This window comes from Saccostrea echinata, unplaced genomic scaffold, assembly GCF_033153115.1.
Source record: "Saccostrea echinata isolate AGI-Se365-2 ecotype Australia unplaced genomic scaffold, CSIRO_AGI_Sech_v1 ptg000022l, whole genome shotgun sequence".
NCBI classification, from domain to species: Eukaryota; Metazoa; Mollusca; class Bivalvia; order Ostreida; family Ostreidae; genus Saccostrea; species Saccostrea echinata.
The window spans coordinates 8187753-8209544 of NW_026889771.1; the positions used below are offsets into that span (position 1 = coordinate 8187753).

Here is a 21792-nt window from a genome sequence, read left to right on the forward strand (position 1 = left end):
TAAATGATTGGGAGGTTCTATTATTTGTTATTGGTAAATATAGAAATTCATCCTGTTTGCATGTCTGGTAATATCCTGCATTTGAGTGAGTTAACATTAGGATCTCTGAAATGTTGTGTAGTATGCATCCTGTCATTTGCTGTATTTATTGATATTCATGAAGTAGTAACAGAAAAATTGTGTAAGGATTGTGCATAATTTATTATGGGAAATCAAAAATCTTTACAGGTGGATTCCTTGAAAGATCGACTGGATGAAAAACACAAGGAGCTGGTAAAAATGCAGGAATCAAATCAGGATTTAAAATCTCGTCTGCAGACTGTTGTCAGAGAAAAGGATATATCCCAGGTAAGAAGGCACACAGCAGGCTTGTAGATAAACATACAGCATGACTTTATTCCCCCTAAAGCTAGAAATCAAAACTACCAAGTTCTTACACTGTTTAGATATTTTACCTAGTAGTCTCCCTTTGATTTGCTGACTTAATGTTACATTAAATCCTTTCATTTCTTCTAACTGTTTTAATTTCTACTTAATCTGTGTTGAAGTGGATTTGATCTTTTTATAGCATTTTCATTTGGCCTGGGTATTCTTTTAAGTTTTCTTTGGTTGTTTTAAAACATTCTAATTGAGTAGTTTGCTTGTGAAGCTTTTCAGTGAGTTATTAGATCCCCATTGCTTGATTTCATTATTTTATTAGACTACAATATATTCAGAAGGAAATTGGTATGCAATTTATTTTATCTCTGCATGTATTTGCATTCAAAAACATGGAGATTTATGGGTTTAAATTAAACAAATTGAATATATTACATGTATATTGTTAGAAAAAGAATTATTTTCTGAATATATTGATGCTGTTATTGGTTACAAAAATCATTCAGCTTTTTATCAGCCAGGTTTGATCTGCACAATTCTAAAAAAAGAAGAAAAAAAAAAGATTTTTGTAATATAATAAAATGAAATTTTAAGGGAAAAAAGACAACATTTTGTATTAAAATCTTAATACCGGTATTAAATTTAATATTTTAGAGTGAATTATTCGAAAGGTTTTCAACTCTGTAAACTTGACCTATATATATATATATATATATATATATATATATATATATATATATATATATATATATATATATATATATATATATATATATATACATATATATATTAAATGTAATACAATATTGACAATTTTATGTGGTAGGATTCCCCAAATAAATAGTACTCTAAAACAGAATTGTGCAGGTTGACAGCAGTAAAACATGCTTTACTAAAGCTTTGGTTTGACATTACAGCCACAGCATGATCAGGGTAATCTAAATATAGCAGACCAACAAGGCGAACCTAGCAAAACTGACAATGCAGAGGTTTGTATCCCAGCTCAAGACTTACTTTTGTGTGTGACTTTAATGAATCACCTGTGATTTTATTTCTTTAGATATTTTCAATATTTTTATTTTTAATTGTTTGCATTTCATTTGTAGATTTTAAAATTTTAGTTTCTAATGTTTTGTAATATTTAGAGTAAATTTAAGAGAAAATTCTCATTCAATGTGAGTACTGGTATTCTTAAAATTAACTGAATTTATATTGTTCTCTCTCTGTAAATTGTATTGACTTTATTTTTTGGCATGAAATTTATCACTCCTACTCATTGTATTGTGTACATTTACCAGATCTTATGAGGAAAAACACAGATTATCAACTCAAATTGTCAAATTGTTTGCTCTTTCTTTTTCTTCATCCTTCCTTTAGTTTGCTAGAAATGTTTACTTGTATTGATTTTGCACTGCATTTGCACTCTACTTTTATAGCCTCCAGCTTTTTTTTTAAGCCTGGCTCATTGCTCGCAGAGTAATGGTCGGCTTTTGTCATGATGTTCTTTATTTTTTGACATAAAGACTCAGATTAAATCAGTGTACTGAAAAATATGTCATATGCTGACCAGTTTTTATTTAGATTTGAAATTTTAAAGAAAAGTCATTTATTTCTGTCAATTATTGGGAGTAAACAATTGTAAATGGGATATCAACTGCTTTAAAATTCTTGACCTCTTTCTGCAGGTGACCACAATGAGGAGGCAGGTGAAGGAGGCCAGAGACACTGTACAGAAGCAGAAGGCAGAAATTGACAACCTTAGGACCAAATTAAACATGTCTGTCTCAAAACTCACGGGAACAGAAAAAGCCTTATCCGAAGCATTGAAAGACCTTAAACAAGAGAAGGACAAATTCATGAAAATGTCCACTGACTGGAATAAAAAAATTCGGAATCTGGAAGTTCAGCTGAAAGATTCAAGTGTGAAAGTGGAAAGCCAGCAGGAAATGATTAAACTGAAGGACAGTGAAATTAAACGCCTGCAGTCGGACTTAAAAACCAATCTGCAGAAGATTCGGGAGCAGGAGAGGGAGATATTAAAACTGAAAGCATTGGAGTTGGAGTACAAGCAACTCAAAGGCAAAATGGATGAAGTGAACAGAAAGGTGACTGAACTAAAGAGTGATTTAAAAGATAGGGACCAAAATATGAAGAAACTTGAAAGGGAGTATGAGCAACAGATCAGTGATATGGAACAAGACTTTTCAAGGGAGAGGGATGATATGGAACAGCACATGGAGGAGATGAAGAAGCAATTTTTAGAAGCCCAGAGGCAATTAGACATCCCAGAGAATATTGCACAACTCATGGCAGAAAAAGATGAAATCATTGCCCAACTTGAAGAAAAAATGATTGAAAATGATAAAAAGTTTGGAGAAATGAGTGAAGAATTTCAAGCTGAGATTGCAGACAATGAGGAATTCCAGTCTAGACTGGATGAACTCCAGAAGAGCAAAGATCTGGTGGAAAAGAAACTACAGGAAGTGGAGAGATGTCAAAGAAAAGTCAATCTGGAAAAAGAGAGGTTAGAAAATGACAACAAAACTCTGAAGAAAAGTCTGGAGGATCTTAATAAGGAAAATTCTGAATTAAACTCAAAGCTATCTTCAGAGAGACAAATATTGTCCACATTGGAGAAGGAAAAGAGTAGCATAGAATCAAAGCTACAAAAAGGATCAGTTTCTAGTGATACTGATGAAGGAAAAACTCAAAGACTTATTGAATATATTATGGCAGCAGATTCTGAAATGAAAGAAGTTGTGGAAGTTGTGCTTCAGTCTAAAAGAGGGCTTGAAGAATACATTGGTGGAAAGAAGGGTGAATCTCAGCTTTCAATTCAGGAATTGGCCAAGCTTGTGGCAGATGTTGAAAAAAGGTGTAAGGGGGTACAGGATATTTTGAATGAGTCACTATCCTTTGCTTGTAATGGAAGAACAAAGGATAGTGATCCCTCAGAAATACAACATAAATATGAACAAGTTTTATCTGAAGTGACAAAATTAACAGCTGAACTTGAAGATGCTTATGCACATTGTGAAGAGACTGAAGTGAAAGAAAAGGAAATGGAAGGAAAACTTAACATTATGACCACACAGTATCAACAACAGATTGACACATTAAATGCTAGAATTGACCAGCTTTCAAACAAGTTTGGAGTTTTGATCAAAGCGTCAACTAAAACAAGGAGTGGTGGAAGTAAAACCCCAGTGGAACTCTCTGATGAGATTGAAAAACAGCTAAATGAGTTGGAAGAAAGAATAAATTATGTGGATGTTGTTCTCAAAAGTCGGGACAGTGTAGATTCTGCCTCAGTGAATGGGGACCTACAAAGTACGTCTGAGGAGGAAGATTCTGATGGTTTCCTTAGTTCTGATGAAAAAGACTCTGAAGATGAAGTGGATGCCAGGGAAACCAGTGGAGCCTCATCTACAGATAACCAACTCATCTTGAACAAACTGAAGGAAATGAAAACACAGCTAGAGACCACAAACCACAGGATCAAGGACATCACTGGAGATCTGACTGACCAGAACCTGAGTTCAGCAAATGACTCGACAGGGGACATGGATGAAGATCTGAGGAAGACTCTACAGAAGTGTGGAGAAAAGATTGATAGTCTCACACTGCGTCTGACGGAAAAAGTCAGGATGGTTAACTCAGGAACAGAAATCTTTGATCCTTCCTCAGACAACACTCTAGCATTTAAACAATGTCTTAAACATTTGAAGGAGAAACTACAAGACATTAATAACAATATTGCTGCTCGAGAGTCCTTAGATGCCAAAGGCTTGAAAATTGTTCACACTAAGCTTCTGCATCTGTCTCAGTACATAGGAGAGCTACAGAAGTTTGAGAGAAGTGACTTTAAAATTTTAAGCAAAATGTCTCGCCATGAAGCCCGTGCAACAGCCATGATGGGGGAAAGGGAAAAGTTATCTAAAAGAGGAAGAATGTCTTTGGAGGATAAAATGAATGTTTATGCTGACAGACTCTCAGTGGAGGCAATCATTCTGGGTCAAATGGCTTACATGATTCAGAGGCATCAGATGGGCTGTTTGAGTAGGGATGTATTAATGAAAGAAATTCAAGGAGTCAATAGCATTATTCTAGAAATGGAAAGGCGGATTGACAACTCTACTCGGGACATTAGCAACTTGGACCAGGAACGGACTCCAGATTTAGTATCTACTTATGCTGAAATGCTGGCAGAAAAGATTGTATTGGAAGGTCAGCTAGCTTCTAGTGTCATGGCAGAGGATCATCAAAATACAGATGACATAGCCATATTGTCATCTTTAAACATCACTGACAACCCATCAATCTTAGCAATGGAGGTATTCCTTAGGTCCCAAGTAGATTCAAGTGTTCACCAGCAATTAACTAAATCTGTTAGGGAGATGGAGGAACTATCAGGTCACATCATCAGTAGGTCTCTCATACAAGGGGAAATTAGTTATGCCCTGCAGAAGCTCAAGCAGAGATTTAACACTCATGTGGAGTCTGAAGAACTCTCAGATCTCCTGCAGAGGGAAAGAAAATTCTTGTGTGAACAACTTCAAGATAGGTCCCAGAGTCTGTATGCATCTGTGGCAGACTACCAAGCTTTAGTTCTTTCATGTTTAAACTGCCATATCAACCTCTCATCTGGCCACATCAGGGATTCACTTAGTACCACATTGGTAGCAAAATTCCATAATCACATATCAAGTATGCGAGAGCAGTTAGGTAAAGTGGATAGCATTGAGCAAGAGAGAATCAAAAATGTGATAGTAACCTTAGAAGAGGACTGTAAAATGGCAAAGAGTGAATTAGAAAAATGTGATGGTAGTGTGAATAGTGACAGTACAGAATTGAATCTTGTGCCTCCTGAAACCTTGCTGGTGGAATGGACTGACATTTTGATTCTTCGTTCTGTTGTGAGGGGAACAATTGCCCATGTAAATGCTTTATACAGCTCAGGACACTTTCCTAATAGTGACTCATTTGGCAGAAATCATGAATCTGACATGAATGAACTTTCCATGCATCTGGGAAATATGCTCGAAAAAGAAGCTGTTTCTAAACAAACTTTAGCTGCAGAGCTGAAGACCCATTCAGCTGGAAATTCATCCAAAATAGAAAGAGTGTTACAATTAGTGGATATCATTCCTGATTTCTGTGCATTTGATCCAGAAAATTTGAATGAATATGCAAAGAATTTGGTACGTGAGGCTATGTACCAATCTCAAGTAACCTACACCAACTATAAAACCAGACTTCAGCATGAGAAGGAAATGAGAGACATGAAGATTAAAATGGAGGCAGGACAAAAAGTAGATCTACCATCAGAATCTAGCAGGGAGACTGAGAATGACATCAGGCAATCCCTTTCTGTTTTTGAAGAAATCCTAGAAACCAAGTTTGAGGATGAATGCGAAGTACTAAGCATTCTGGATAAGCAGATGAAACAGTTCCAAAATGTGGCAGCTGGTCTGCTTACAGGAGCAGAAGCCAAGCAGTTTGAACAAGAACTGAATTCCTTTGCTGCAAGTCTGGAGCATGAACTCTCTGTTGCACAAGAACGCCATGATATCCACTTGGATGTTCTACGACAGGAGATCAGCACCATCTGTCTCAGGCTGGAGAAAATTACGGAAGAGCATGACCAAGAGAAGATAACTCTGTCCACAGAATATGAGGAGAGGATCCAGACATTGCAGGATGAGTTGGACTGTATTAGGATAGACCATGAGGATGAGCTGGAACAGGTTAGACAGGACATCCTCACAGCAGTCAGTGCTATCAAGGCTAATGAGGAGCAGTCTGAGGAACAGCTAGCTGACCAAGTCAAGGTTCTCAACAGGCAGCTCACCTCTCAGAAAGAAAACTTTGTGGTAAAATTCTTTTTCATTCTTAAATTGTGTTATATTGGAAATTTTTGTTCAATATGTTGCTATAAAAATGTATTCCTCTCTGCTAGCTCTGCATGGAAGATGAATTGTGTTTTATTTTCAAATATGGAACTTTGCTTATTTAATTGAGCTGATGTGGCATTGTACTTTAATTAGGTCTTAATTGATCAATTTTAGGCTGCTCTAGAACAACTCCAGAAGTCTCTGACGGTGACTGGAGCAAATGAAGCCCTGTCTCAAAAACTAGAAGAGCAAATAGAACATCTTCAGTCCTCTGGCACTCTTCACCCAGATCAGCTCCACATATGTCCTGTGTCCCCCATACCTACCTCACCACCACCTATCAGGGACATTGATGAACCACAGGAGGAAAACAATACTGAAGAGGTTTGTACATGTAATTCCTGATAAGAAATAACTTATTCCAAGGTGTGATTGCCAAATCCATAATTGTTCATCAATCTGTATCAACAAAAACAAAAATCCAAAGAACTGCATTTCTTCTAATTATGTATGTGATGATAAATATTAGCAATATATGGTTTATTTGGTGTTTGTTAATGTAATTTATAAGAAAAACCTTGTTCTTAAGCTGCAAAAATATTTGTAAATGTTACAGTGCAGTGAAGCCAAATGTGTTGCCAATGCATTGGACAAATCATCTCATGATTATGAACTGGAGCTGCTGAAGAAGGAGAAAGAAGAAGCTTTGGCAGAGGAAGTGAAAACCACTAAAGCTGGTATGAAACATTGAAGAATGCACTAATTGATAATAAATGATAAAAATGCATGTGATCCATGAGAAAACTCTTTCATCAATTGCTGTAACTGGACTAAAAGTTACACAATTTTACCCCCCCCCCCCAAAAAAAATAATAAATACCCCCCTACCCAAACATTGCTTGACATGAATATATTTGAAAAAAGATATTTTCTATTTATTATTACCCAATTACAGCTCTGGATGCAATGAGGAAAGCCTATGAAGAGGATCTTGAAGAGGAGAAGGAGAAGTACAGGGTGGCCCTAAAGACAATGTTCACAGATGACTTTGTGGATGAAATCAGAAGTCGTCATGAGTATGCAATACATTATGAATATATATAGATTGTATTATTTTCTTTTCTAGGTTGAAAATCAAAGCTCTAAATGCATATTCCTTTGTTATGAGAAGTTAAATTTTTAATTGCCAGTAATCTACAAAAATTTAATGTTTTTCATTCACTGAAAATAGTTTTTTTAATGAATGAATACAAGTTCACTTATTATAAAATTGATGATATCCCTTCATTCCGCATCATGTTTTATTTACTTTGATTAAACAGAAATGAAGCAACAAAGCTGCGAGAGGAGTTGGCTCAGGTTACGATGCACTATGACAGTCGCTGTGAGGACTACAAACTCCTCGAGGACAAACTTGAATCAACCAAACGAGAATATGATAGCCACATCAACCAACTTATCAAGAGGTAACATGGGAAATTTAATAGAAACTGAAATGAAATTTTATCCTAAAGGAGAAGTGTTTTGTTGCAGTTGAGCAAATTATATTAATATATTCTTTAATAAAATATGCAACAGAAAAGATGAGAGACTAAATAGTAAAATATATGTTCAATGAATAACTAAATAGGATTAATGATTGGATAATGTGTACAAGTAATTAAATGCTTCTGGATGTAAGTGGAAGTATTTGAAATGAGAGACCTTTTGTCTTCTTCCAGTAATGAGCAGCTGAATAATTTGGTCAATGAAGAGATAAACAAACTGAAGGACTTTATTCAGAACAGAACAATGGCCAGTGTTCCAGGCAATGCTACCATAGAGGAGGAATTGTATGATGCTCAGGTAAAGTACCTATCATACTGTAGCTATCTTGAATCACAAATGGGAAAAAAATTTACTTGCTATGCTTACAAGTTTAAAGTAATTGTACATAGAGATCTAAAGATGTTTTTCTGCATTTAGGTAATTGTATTTTTAGAATGAGATACATGTATTAAAAATTGCTGAATAAATGGACTGAATATTTGTACATACATGTCCTGCTACATTATATGTACATGTAATAATAAAAATATTTTGAATTATGTTCAACAGATTATGGTCCGAGTGAAGGATGCTGAATTACAGAAACTCAGATCTCAAGTGAAGAACTTGGAAAACAATCTTGAAAGAACCACAGAGGTAAGTGATTTAAGATTTTCTAAAAATAGCTCATACAAGACTTAATCTACTAAGCTACCTGTATTTAGTTCATTGCTTATCAATGAAAACATATGTAAGTGGTAAAAATGCAGATAATTTCATCCTTTTAATTTGTTCAAAAGTATGGCGTAGATAAAGAAACAATGTAGAGTTTTGTCAGATGTTACTATTCTTATATATTTATTTATTTATTAAAACAGGAACAAAGACAGAGTATGACCCAGTATCTACAGATGTACAAGAAGTACACAGAGTTACAGAACAAAATCAAACAGGATATATCTGCCAAAGAAAAGGAAGATACCAAAGACAGGAACAGACAACTCCGCAGGAGTAAGCATTTATTTATTTTCAAAAAGTTTTTCATGTAGAAATGAACATAGAAAAGCAAATTTTTATCACAGTCTGTGTTTGGTGTCTTGAATAATTGTGCTGATTTTAATTACTATGCAGATAATATAAGTTTTAAAGCCAGACAGGGTAAAGGTATAAATATATGCATGTAATACCTGTACCTGCATTGCATAGTATAGTGTTTTTATTTGTAATTTAGAGATGATCTTTTCATGGAATAAAAAAATTATTTTCCTGTGATTTTGGGGTTTCAAGTAAACCTGCCTGATTTTTTTTTTTTACCTGTTTTTAAAACTTTGTTTAAATAATTGCATTGTTTCAAATAATAACACTGAGATCATGGTTGTTCAGTATAGTGTCATACTTGGAGACTACTTTCAGAAGAAATAAGAACCAAAAAAAAAAACAAAACAAAACATAATATAGCAGAAAAAAAGTAAAATTATGAAGAACTGCATGGTTTAATTAAGCCATAATTAACATACACACCCTCCCCCAATGTTCTGTGAAAGTAGTAAAAAAAAATTCCTTTTGAGCGTTTTCTTTGTATAGGTGATATACATACTTTAAAAACTTCTTGAAAAGGTGTAGGAAAATCAGTGACAAGAACTACAATAGTATCTTTGCATACATGTATATTGATTATATTCATATATTTACTGTGATGTATTGCAGTTTTACATCTTTGAATACATGTATTTTGTTTGTAACAATTTATACTCAAAATCTATGAGATATTTCACTAGACCATCAGAACTACAAGTAAAATGTGAATAAGGTTGCAAGTCTCTAATGATCAGAAACTTTCCTATACCTTTTAATACTAGTATGTGAAATGTCTGCAAGCTGATTTGAAATATGTATGTCATAGTGCATCCTTGAGGACTTTAAATAAATGCACCACTTTATGTATGTAATTTCATGTACATATGTGAAAAGAAGTTGGCCATACAGGCTTATCTTAAAGTAATTAATTTTCAAGTGATCAAGATTCTTTTTTTATTACACATACTTTTCACTGGAACATGTTTTAAAATATGTAATTTATATACTGGTAATTATATTTTGAATGGCCCCCCAATCTTGCTATGTGGTTTTTTGAAGTGTTTTAGCTCAATTTCATTATTTTTAATTTTTTTGTAGCACCCTCCTTTCATCATAGAGCACGTAGTCCAAGTCCAACTCAGCAAAATGCATCAAAGAAAGACGAGCACCAAAGTCGTGACTCACACAAACGCAGATGTCACCTTGATGTTAAAGGCATGAATAAAAACCCTGATTTTTTTTATTAACTGTAAATTGCTGTAACAAAAATTTGGTTTGTACAACACTTGTTTTCACAGTTTTCAAACATTTGTCAGTTATCATGTAGTTATATCAATGATGGTGCATCTGTATGAAAAAAAAAATGTGTCACTATTTTCTATGCTGAAATTAAAGGCCAGATAATTGAAATATACTTAAACATAAGTGTTAGATTTATTCATGCGGTAATTATGCAAAGAGATACAAAAGCTATATTATCCTTTTTTCTTTCAGACTTGAAAAGATCGAAGAGTAGTCCCTCCCTACCATTTGTCTTTGATGGTCGCCTTCCCATGGGACAAGCCAAACACAGAGAATCTGTTGGTGGATCTAAGTACTCCAAAGCAAAAACCAAGGCCTCCAATGTTTAACATACAACAAACCACAATAAAATGAAACTAGTATTTACTGGATCACACATCAATTTATCAACAGAATATTCATGTTTATCTGGATTTTAACTATATTTGGAATATCTGCTTTGCATGTTCATTCCCCAGTTCATAATTTTTTGTTTTTCTCTTTAAAAAAACAACTGCTGGTCAGTTAAATTTCTTTATGGAACTGACAAATTTGTGGCTACGCATTCACAACAATAACAAAAACTCTGCTATCTCTGTAAACTGCTGACATTTTTAAAAGAGTTTTTATTATGTTCTTGCCATGTATATTTCATTTGTTGTACAAATTGTGATACCATTAAAGTGCACATTGTAAGAGTGGAGTTTTGTATGATTCCAAACCATAAAGTGCCACCTTTATTTATTGAACTGCAGTTAAAGGTTGTGAGTTTTAGTTCCCTTTTTGTTAATGATGAATTTTTTTTTAAAATTCATATCACTAGACCTTGTGATGCTTTTATATACTTCTGTGATGTTGAGGAAACAGTTTTATGTAAATGTTTTAAAACAGAGGTAGACTACATTTAGGTTTTTTATTGGGTTGTAGTGACATTTGCTAAGCAGATGGCCAGTGCTTTGATAATCATAATTATATTTTTTTTTACTTCTATTTTTGTGTATAAACTTCTTATATTTATATATATGTATAATGATAAATCTATTGTTAACTTTTCCTTTTTGATGTCTGGAAGATTATTCAATGAAGACTAACTTTTTCTGATTTATATGTGTTTCTGGGGTATATTTTTTCTTTGTGGTTAATATTTATTTTATTAGATCAAACAAAGATACAAAAGATAAAAGGAAACATTTACAGTTACAGTAGATTTTAAGATACATGTACATTTATTGGAAATATTATATACCAAGAGTATCAGAATCGAAGTATGATATTGTACAGTATGTATAACACCAGAATAAATTATATCAACTTGATTGTTGTTCATATATCAATAGAATATAAAACTGAGGTCAGACTGAGTAAATTATTTGAGTAAGTTGCTGAGCTGATGACCATTTGATGTGGGGGGAGGGGATTTGAACTGCAGTCCATTGACCAGCTGTGGCCCTCAATGGCCCCCTCCACAATGACAGATGTCCATGCATATCTTGGCCAAGTCAACAGACCAGCAGATGGCTCCCAAAAATCCCCTTGGATGACAAAGGATATTGTAAATGATCTGCCCTTGAAAATGTTGAAAATAAATGCTGTAGTCTGTCCTCCAAGGGTCAGAAAATAAATAGTCTAACCCTGACTAGTACAGGTACCTATCCCCCACCCACCCCCACAAGATAGTGAGTGTTTGGGGAGATCTAAAATTTTTTTGCTTCACAACTATTTTCATGGAAGAAAGAAAAATAATCTGTCTCTGATGATATAGGAAATAAATATTCTGTCCTGCCAGGGTATGAAAATAAGTTCAGAGTCTGACTCTGCAAAATTTGGCAGCCCCCACTCCCACCTCCAGATGGTCATCCCCTATTGAACCAAGGTTTATCAATTGTTAACTGTTCTAAAAGATGCATGTATTCTATGAAAACAAAATATGACTTAATATATTTGAACCAGGGATGCTAAACACACTGCAAGATCTTCGTTTGATTTAATCTTACATTACCAGATTCCAATACTTGGACACTCCTAAAGGGCATAAAACACGGACCCCTGGAAATTCCAGAGATGCGATCAGGTGTCTATAAAATAAAATAACAGAGAGAAATTGTTTTTTTTAATTACAAAGGGACTGAATATTTTTATACACTTTCCAAACTATTCAGTTTTGAAACCGGATCAGAGATTGGTTTGGTTCAGGTTCTACTTACTCGCTCTCTAGCAAAGGAGGTGAAAAATAACTTCATTTCCGCCGAAAAAAGCAAACGATCTACGACGAAAGTAGGCCTAAATCATGGTATTTTATTTCACAAGTACCGGTAAGACTCAAATTGGAAATATATCAAAATTTGTAGTTGGCATGTGTCGTAGAATTGGAGATGAGAAAATTGCTAGTTTTGCATTTTAACATCATAGTTACGGTAATGCCAACGTTATTCCAGATGTTAAAATTGATCACATGTAATCCGAGATTCCTCTGACTCTAACCCCTGCTTTTATATTTTGACATGTGCAAGGGAGAGTCAGAGCGGAGGCCATATTGAAAAGTGGGAATTCAGCGACACCAGCTGGTGTCGCGACTCTGCCAACCTTTTACAACTTTATTTTGCGGATCTAACTTCCGAGACGCAAGAACTCAGTAAAGGGATGATTCTTCTACAACTTATTCATCACTAATATGATGCTATCGCCATTTAAACGGCCCTATCACCGACAAATGAAGCATCACTTGAATTAGGTCGCCTCCTCGCCATTCGATTTCTTTGCGCATGACGTCAGCACACAAATACACAAAATTCCAATCGGTTTCAAATTAACACGTGGTCAAAACACTTGTGGAGTTTTCGCAAAAACATGAGAGTGCGGTGAAAAAGCACAGAAAACAACAGAATGATGTTACATTTATTTACTGATAAGAAAAACAACTGTCGAAAGTGGCCTCTATGCTCATATGAGAAAAAAATTGGCAGCATCACCACACATGATTTGTTCATGTGATAGTTTGTTTGTGTATTTGTGTGCTGACGTCATGCGCAAAGAAATCGAATGGCGAGGAGGCGACCTAATTCAAGTGATGCTTCATTTGTCAGTTATAGGGCCGTTTAAATGGCGATAGCATCATATTAATGATGAATAAGTTGTAGAAGAATCATCCCTTTACTGAGTTCTCGCGTCTCGGAAGTTAGATCCGCAAAATAAAGTTGTAAAAGGTAGGCAGAGTCGCGACACCAGCTGGTGTCGCTGAATTCCCACTTTTCAATATGGCCTCCACTCTGACTCTCCCCTGCACATGTCAAAATATAAAAGCAGGGGTTAGAGTCAGAGGAATCTCGGATTAGATCACATGTTGCATAGTGACTATAGCACTAGATGTCAGACGGCACTTAGATCAAGCGCATTTCTTTTTGTTAACAAATTCTTCATCTTTTCATGATAAATTCGTTATTTCAATTTTCATATGGCCTAATTTTAACCTTACAATTTTCATTAACTCAGTCTGCTTTTACTGCGTGAAATGTGAAGGTAACGAACAGTGATCATTCTCAAAAGTCCATTAAAACAATACAAAACAGATGTGGGATCAAGTACCATGGAGGAGTAAGCATCTCCTACTGACCGGTTGGACCATGCTCTTTGTCATGATCTGGTAAACAGAAAATTCCATAGTCAATTCAGATTGAAAATAATGGCAAAACAATTTTTATGAAAGATGTCAGTCAACATTCAACACAACAACAGATTGTATTTGGAAACAAGGTCATTGTATCAACCATAGAATTTGCAAAATGTTGACTTTAAAAGAAATTGTTGATATCCTTGTATCATCAACTTAGTTGTCAGTAGCCTGCCTCCTTTATTGGCTTTGAGAAATTGTTTGTATGTAGAACAAGCTTCTGCATATCGAATCAGTTGGGAGACATAAACTCTCCATGTGATAATGGTATATTGCTACATAAATAAGGAAAGTTGACAATAGTAAAGTTGAAGTCATCACGTCTATCATTAAGTCTAGTTGTCAGTTTGCCATCTATGTCTTTCAAATTTCAATAGTAAAATATACAGATATGAAACAGATGTTTTAGACTCTGTGGTGTCTTTTATTTCAAGTTCAATAAGATATATTGAATCAATGTAGGAATAAATCTGAATATTGTTAATTGATAAATTCGCATCGATAAATCTCTATGTTGAACTCAGTAGATCCTGAATTCCTGAATTAGGTGTCCTTCTCTGAGAAAATAAAAAAAAGTCATTTTAATATATATGACAGTATGACTGTTAGGGTTGCATAGATAGAAGAAGGTTCTGTTGTTAAAATGATACTGTCCTACAAAAAGGTTTAACAATAGAATTCTGTGTTTTGGCAATGTAGCAAAATAGATAAGCAAATTACTCTTACTATTAATGATGAATATGAACTATAGTATGAACATTTTGAGAAATCCCAAAATGACTGAGACTGATGAAAGATTGTAAAGGCATGTTGACTGAGAATGCATTTACCAGTTTCATGGCTGAAATTCTGTAAAATTCCCTTTTGTAAATTTTTGCAAGTTAGTCGTTGACTCATTGCCATGATTTAGCTACCACATTGTTACACCATCAAAGAGAATTGGGATTTTTAAACATTTATTTTCAAGTGGATTAATCAAAATTTCCTTAAACATCAACAATGGGCAGATTTCAACTCAAATTTCCTCTTTGTGTATACTTCTCTCAAGTCTCAAAAGTATCAATATCATTTCTTAGGAGTTAAGTATATTATTATTTTGTGTGTGTGTATATAAATGGGACTCATGTAAATGAGACTTGCAGTGGTTTGGTCCATTGACATACCTGCAAAAAAAAAAAAAAATTACCGGATCAAACATTTTGACACTTTTGAACAATTTCTTGAACTGTCTAATTGGCCAATGATACTAGTACAGTATACTAGTTAAGTTCTGGTCATTCAGTTATATTTTACCATTTTTTCCCTTACAGTTGTATCCCCAGCATACACCATATATATGGGGGAAGATAAGCATGAGAGTAAGTAGGTTAAAATCAAATTAAGAATTCATATTTTTAAGATTAAATTCAAAGCTGTATTAATTGAACATTTTACTGTGGAATCGTCATCGTTTGTGGAGGACAAATGTTTGTAGATTTTAGGGCTGTGTATTGAGCAAAATATAATTCGATACGATACGATATTTTATAAAGCGATATGCAATATATTGGATTATTTATTAAAGTCTTTCAAAAATGTCTTGTAAATGACATTTAATGCATAAATTTGATAAAGAAATGGGTGAGTCTAATATAACATGTTAAAATATAGTTGTCTATGTATTTTGTAATAGTTATTTAAGATGTGCTATCTCCTTAATGTTTATTTCATCATTGACCAGTTTTAATTCAAAACAGTTAAAAATCTTTGGTAACTGTAATTCCCAACTTTTATACAGAATTATAAGGAAAACTGCCTGTCCGATACGTATTGGAAATTATTTTTTCGATACAATACATTCCTGAATATCGATACGTATTGAATATTCAATATATTGACACAGCCCTAGTAGATTTCGTGGGTCACCCTTATCCATGAATTTACATCCCCATGAACGATTATTTTGTCAATGTAGTGATTCATTGAATCTACCAAATAAATGATTACTCGCAAAGTTATGTCCTTACAAACAAGTAAAATTTTGCTCACCCTTTGACCCCCACAAATTAAAATGATTCAACAGTATTTCTTTGGTGTCTGCACTTTAAGCTTTGTTGTTTACTAATATCATACACTGTGTAAAATAATTAGATTTGCAGAATTAATAAAAATCTGTATTTATTGTGATACTCTACCAAAATTAGAAGTCAAACATCTGTGTTTTTATTTTCAGATGAAGATCTTATAAGATGGGGTTTTCCCGAAGACGTATGGTAATTTTTTTTGCAGATTTACTGATTTTCTTTTTTTTTTTTAATTTTTGTTTTTTGTTGCAACCTCTGTATTTTAGTTCTTTAAAATCTATCTATTGTTAATGTTTTAACTTAAAACACATGTTTGAAATTGCAGGTTCCATGTTGATAAAGTGTCCTCAGCACATGTGTATTTAAGGTTACATCCAGTAAGTCAACTTGAAATATCAAAGATATACATGTAATATTTTAAGAAAAATTGGGACATGCACTTTTGATCATGTTTATGATGACTAACACTTAAGCAAGTGAAATTAGTGTTTTTTGATACAAAAAATGGCGTATCTCTCTTCTTCTTCTTTTTTTTTAACAAAATGAAGGATTTAGATAGATTGAGGTGTAAAGTTTGAAAACTGCCAGCATAACTTTAATCTGTCTGTGTTCATAATTTAAAGAAAATTTCAATCTACACTCCATGAAGATGCTAATCCTTGATTTGATCTCATTAGAAGTTTTGTATAATTTTCTTTTCATTAAACATTCCCATATAAAGCTTTGACCCTCTTTTACATCCCAGTCTTAACCTCAGGACCATGATACAAATATAAAAGGAAAAATTTAACTAAATTTTTAGGGGGGGGGATGACCCCAAAGTTCTAGGGAAGAAGGATTTTAACTGACCCCTCTGTATTTTTTTACTGTTTATTAATTATCACCCCTTGGAAGAGAGTGTGTATCTTAACTTGAACAAAATGTAATCTCCTTTACCAAAGGATACTTTTGAAGCAAGTTTGGTTGAAATTAGCCTAGTTGCTTTGGAGGAGAAGATAAAAATCAGAAAGTATATAGATAAATACTGTAGACAGACAGGCTGATAACAATTGCTCTTCATTCAGAAAAGCTCACTTGAGCCTTTGGCAAGCTTAAAATGAATCTACATTGTACAAGTGAATAAAGTTAACAACAAATTTTCAGATTATAAAGATGTAAATACATGTACAATAACATTGCATAAAATAATGCACAAAGCAACTTGAAAAAAATGATAGCTGTAAATAGATGAGCATTTCTTTTCTCTGTTTCAGAATGAAACATTAGATGATATTCCACAGTCTGTGATAGATGACTGCGCACAACTTGTAAAGGCAAACAGTATCTCAGGTGAATTTATGTAAATTCTGTGAGGAATTCATTGTAAATTGTAATGGAAATATACAACTGGCCTAAAGTTTACCATATTTCAAATTTAAAGAAATACAGTCAAACCTCGTTATCTCGAACTCCACGGGACCGAGAAAAGATATCCGAAGATTCAAGATATCAAGGGTAAAATACTTGAAGAATAAGTGGTTGGGACTTCCAAATCACTTCGACATATCCATGGTATTCGAGATATCAGTGTTCAAGATATCAAAGTTCAACTGTATTTGATGAATTTATGTTCATTTCTCTCCAGTCTCTACAGTGATGTTTTGATTCCAATTTATTTAGTATTACTATTACATGTGTTGCAATCTCCTTTGATGTATTTGTTATGTTCAAATACAAAAATTCTTATTTTCTTTTTGTTTTGTATTATACAGGTAACAAAATGAATAACATAGAGGTTGTGTATACAATGTGGGCAAATCTCAAGAAAACTAATGGCATGGATGTTGGACAGGTGGGATTCTTCAAGGATAAAGAGGTAAAAACAAGTGAATTTGGTGGATATTTTCTAAAAAGAAATATGATTAAACAGGAGTCTGTATATATTTATAATGATCTTAGTATACCTGTAGGGCAATGCAGCCATGAATAGCTGTCTTTATTTTATCACTTGGTTAAGAATTATAGCAGATCCTTGGTGGTTAGAACAACAGCTTTTACAAATATCTGTAACACCTATTTAATATATCTCCCCTTAGACAAGTTCACATATTGCTTTACCCTGTCCTTGCATATTTTTCATTTTTGTTTTCATAAAACTGTGTCCAAGACCATAAATCTTAACCTAATGATTTTTGTTTTATCATCGCAAGACAATGTTTCATTCTCAAGTGTGTCCAATTTATGTTCTTGATTAGAGTTAAACTTATAGTGCAAGTAAGCCTTTTTGGTATTCTTCACTGTTATATTGTATTTGGCATCTTGATATGATATGTCTTGAATTCATATAAGACTTTGACCTTTGAGTAAAAATATTTTGCATTTTGACTATAACGATATATTACTGCTCATGAACACTGTAGTGGATTAAACCAGAACCTTTTTCAAGTTACCTGAGTCTGACACTTAATTTTAAAGAAATTATAATCTGGTTGAAAGAATAATTCCTTTAGGATTTCAATTAAAAGTTGACTCCTTTTATTGTGAACTTACTTTACTAAGACTGAATAATTTTGTTACGCATTTGTGATTTCAATTTACCTTTTTTTTTCTTTTATATGTAGAAATTTCTGTGACAAGGTTGGAAATGCTGAAAAATTTTATTACAACATCACCAATTGAATGTTTTTTCATATAATATTTATTTAAAAAAAAAAATTCTTTTCACAGGTCAGAAAAGTTAAAGTAGAAAAAAGAATAAATGAGATCGTCAACAGGTTAAACAAGACTAAAACTGAAGATCATCCAGATTTCCGTAAGCTAAGGGAAGACAGAGATCGAGAAGAAAGGGAAGATCAGAAAAAGAAGATGGCAGATCAGAAGAAGAGAGAAAAAGAAGCAGAAGAACAAAAAAGAAAAGATGCTGAAATCAGGTTAATTATTAAATCTAAATGTTTATTGTTTGGAGGAGAGTGGGTTCAGATTAAATATATATTACACTAGAATGAAACAGATAATTTTTAAATACTTTTGATTTCTACAACATTTTTCATGCAATTTAATGCATAAAACATTTGGTAACCCTTATTAACCATCCCTTGACATTTTCATTGGTCTGGAAATGGCATGCACGGAGCAGAATTTTAAGATAAAGGTCAAGGAAAAAAATCACGGGGAGCCAGGTCGGGGGAGTGTGGATAAGGTAGAACCTAGAATGATTTGTCTCTTAATTATGATTAACTGTTACACTGAGTGTAAGTACCTTTGTATTGTCATAAAGGACTAAAACTCCTTTTCTCCATTTCCCTCCACAATTTGTTACAATAGATTCCTGTGAATGGACAACTAGATTTGCATAATATTCACAATTCAGTGATATTTAGTATGCAGGGCAAGGATAACTGTACAATCCCATACCGGTACATGTATTAAAGTGGCCTTTATCTTTGTTGCTGATGTATGCTTTTTGGGTGTGGTGACCCCTCCCTCCCGGTTATTTTGCTCATCTCAGGATAATAGTGATGAATCCATGCTTCATCACTGCTTATTTGCTCAATAAAATTCTGTTGTAAAAAGTTACATTAGGGACAAACTCATTGCTGCCCTGATACATTCTCATGTTAATGCTTGAGTTATCTATCTTGCCATCAAATTTTTTGTATACTAAAATTGTGAAAACACTACAAACAGATTCATTTCAGATGATATTTGTTTTATTAAACCATCTAAATCCATTATTTACTGGTATCCTCCAAACTCAGTATCATTTTCTTCATTTCAGATCATATGCAAATTTGATGAGACCAGAAAATATGACCTCAAATCAAGTAAGTGAAGTAAAGGAATCAAACTTAAGTTGTAAAGAACAAGTGCACTTAGGGGCACCCAAATCTTGAAAATCGTACCAAACCTATTTGAGTTTCATTAGGGGGAGGAGACATTTAAATCAACATTTTCAATAATCTGACGATGAATCGATGGGTGTTTGCTGAAAGATACATTGCATTATTTTACATATGAAAAAAAAATTTGAATGAAGCTATGTAGTTGCCCTGTAGTCATAGTGATCTAACTAAGAATTTTGCATGTGAAATAAAAGAATAAAGATTAAAGTTGACCAAACTCAAATAGGTTCAGTATGATTTTTCTGGTTTTGAAATACCCGTGGTATCTATAGGCATTTAAAAATCCCCCATTGTTTAAAATTCAAGCCAATTCTGGTGAAGTTTACTATGAATTTAAATTAGAGGTATCCAACAGTGGTTAACTGTTATTACTAAAAAAAGAACAATTTGATGCTATTTTCTAGATTAAAATGACACTGAAAAGGGTCCATTCCTAATGCATAAGTGCACCTGTCCTTTGTATTTAAATTGTAATAATTATTGTTCAAATAATGAAGTTCCATATTGGGGTGACTTGCAGTAGACACCTGTTGTAATTAATTATTTTTTCTTTCATCAAAATTTTATATCAGATAAGAAAACGAAAAATGTACAAAATTTCCCGGAATTGTACTATCCATTTTGTTATGAAATCTGTATTAATGTAAACAATTCTTTACTTTAGGACAATGGTAATGACTCGGATGATTTTATGTGAACTGAGAATTGACACACCAAATGTCTTTCAGCATCAGCTACAGGCAAACAACCTACATCAGTTATTACTTTAAGTATCAGAAAGAATAAGATCCAATTTTGTCACCAAGAAGTGATGGAAAATTGTCCGATTTTCACTTTTCAAGCTCAGTTTGCAATGTTTCAAAATCCATTTCACAGCTTTCTGAACCATGTAATACTTTGGGGCATAATTATAATTTTTTGGGGTTTGTACTCAGACCAACATTTTTCAAAGTGAGAAGCTAGATAGATAGTTTTTTTTTTTAATTATTTAACACATTGGCCTTCAGATGGCTTTGATCTGACTGACATGTATAAATTTTTTTTTTATACATGTCGGTCAGATCAAAGCCATCTGAAGCCCTGTGATTTAACACATTGAAAAGATAATAAAAATCACAAACTTAGAAAAAAAACAAGGTTAGGGCCTTTTCTGGCCCTGTGAATTAATTTCTGAAAAATCAAAACGGCTCAGTTTTAGTTGAAAATACATTAAATTTCTTTGGACCCTTGGTGACTGCATATCTGTATGATGTAATTTTCTTGCTAGTCCATGTATTATGAAATCATGAATTGTGTCCTTATCCTCAAATCCTGAAAATTTCTTTAAAAATGGCCAAAAATTTAAGCTGTTTTAAATATTTTGCATAGACTCCAACCTCTGATCCAAAATGTTCAATATAATAATGAAAGAACTGTTTCAGACAATTATAATCCATTTTTATTTTTTGGATCAAGGGGTGGGCTCATATTTTAATTCTTTGCTGAAGGTACTCAAATACACACATTTTCTTGAAAATTCAAGAACATTGCAATTTCACAAAGCCTGTATTTCAATATTTGGACTCTCAAAGGAAACTTGATAGGAAATGAAAGCACTAAGTCTCTATTTTATATTGATATTTGAAATGGGATATTGCGACTTGGTCAGTTAATTTGTATATGGACAGGGCCATTTAATGGATAAAGTGAACCTACCTCTTTACTGATGTTTTCATTATACATTGGACAAGTAGACAGATTTAATATTTATTAGTGTAAAAAGTTTTAAAATCTAAAAAGTGACGAAGAGAAATGATAAACCTAGTAAACTTTAAAAACAATACAGACAAGTTTTTTTCCTATTAAAAAAAAAGTACTAAAAAAAAATGATAAGTAGGGGTTTAATGGATTGATCAGAGTATATCAAACAAATCAATTTTTATTGTTGGCTTTGCTTTGCATTTTTGTATAGTTGCTGTATTTTTCTCCAAATTTCCATCAATCTTTTGATTTATTGATTTTGTTGAAAAAAGTTGTGCAATTCA

At 33.3% G+C, this 21792-nt stretch overlaps 2 protein-coding genes across 8 annotated transcripts in view; both read left to right on the top strand.

Annotated features, from left to right (window-relative positions):
* Positions 1-11473, top strand: part of LOC133190336 (uncharacterized) — a 30958-nt gene extending 19485 nt beyond the window's left edge. For 4 of the 7 annotated variants that reach the window (XM_061325899.1, XM_061325900.1, XM_061325904.1 and 1 more), the window contains 13 exons: positions 229-348; positions 1296-1367; positions 1524-1553; positions 2064-6251; positions 6447-6656; positions 6889-7009; positions 7228-7348; positions 7595-7738; positions 7994-8117; positions 8370-8456; positions 8678-8810; positions 9975-10091; positions 10371-11473. In XM_061325899.1, coding sequence (XP_061181883.1) covers positions 229-348; positions 1296-1367; positions 1524-1553; positions 2064-6251; positions 6447-6656; positions 6889-7009; positions 7228-7348; positions 7595-7738; positions 7994-8117; positions 8370-8456; positions 8678-8810; positions 9975-10091; positions 10371-10507 — 5604 coding nt within the window. In that variant the 3' untranslated portion in view covers positions 10508-11473. The remainder of the gene's footprint in view (positions 1-228; positions 349-1295; positions 1368-1523; positions 1554-2063; positions 6252-6446; positions 6657-6888; positions 7010-7227; positions 7349-7594; positions 7739-7993; positions 8118-8369; positions 8457-8677; positions 8811-9974; positions 10092-10370) is intronic. The other 3 variants (XM_061325901.1, XM_061325902.1, XM_061325903.1) reach the window with 2 other exon arrangements.
* Positions 11474-12397: 924 nt separating this feature from the next.
* Positions 12398-20787, top strand: LOC133190339 (coiled-coil domain-containing protein 25-like). The gene is made up of 9 exons (XM_061325913.1): positions 12398-12469; positions 15135-15182; positions 16037-16076; positions 16213-16264; positions 17141-17216; positions 17639-17742; positions 18594-18796; positions 19645-19690; positions 20433-20787. Exons 1-9 carry the CDS (start codon positions 12445-12447, stop codon positions 20463-20465), a joined length of 627 nt encoding a protein of 208 aa, XP_061181897.1. The 5' UTR covers positions 12398-12444; the 3' UTR covers positions 20466-20787.
* Positions 20788-21792: the final 1005 nt, after the last annotated feature.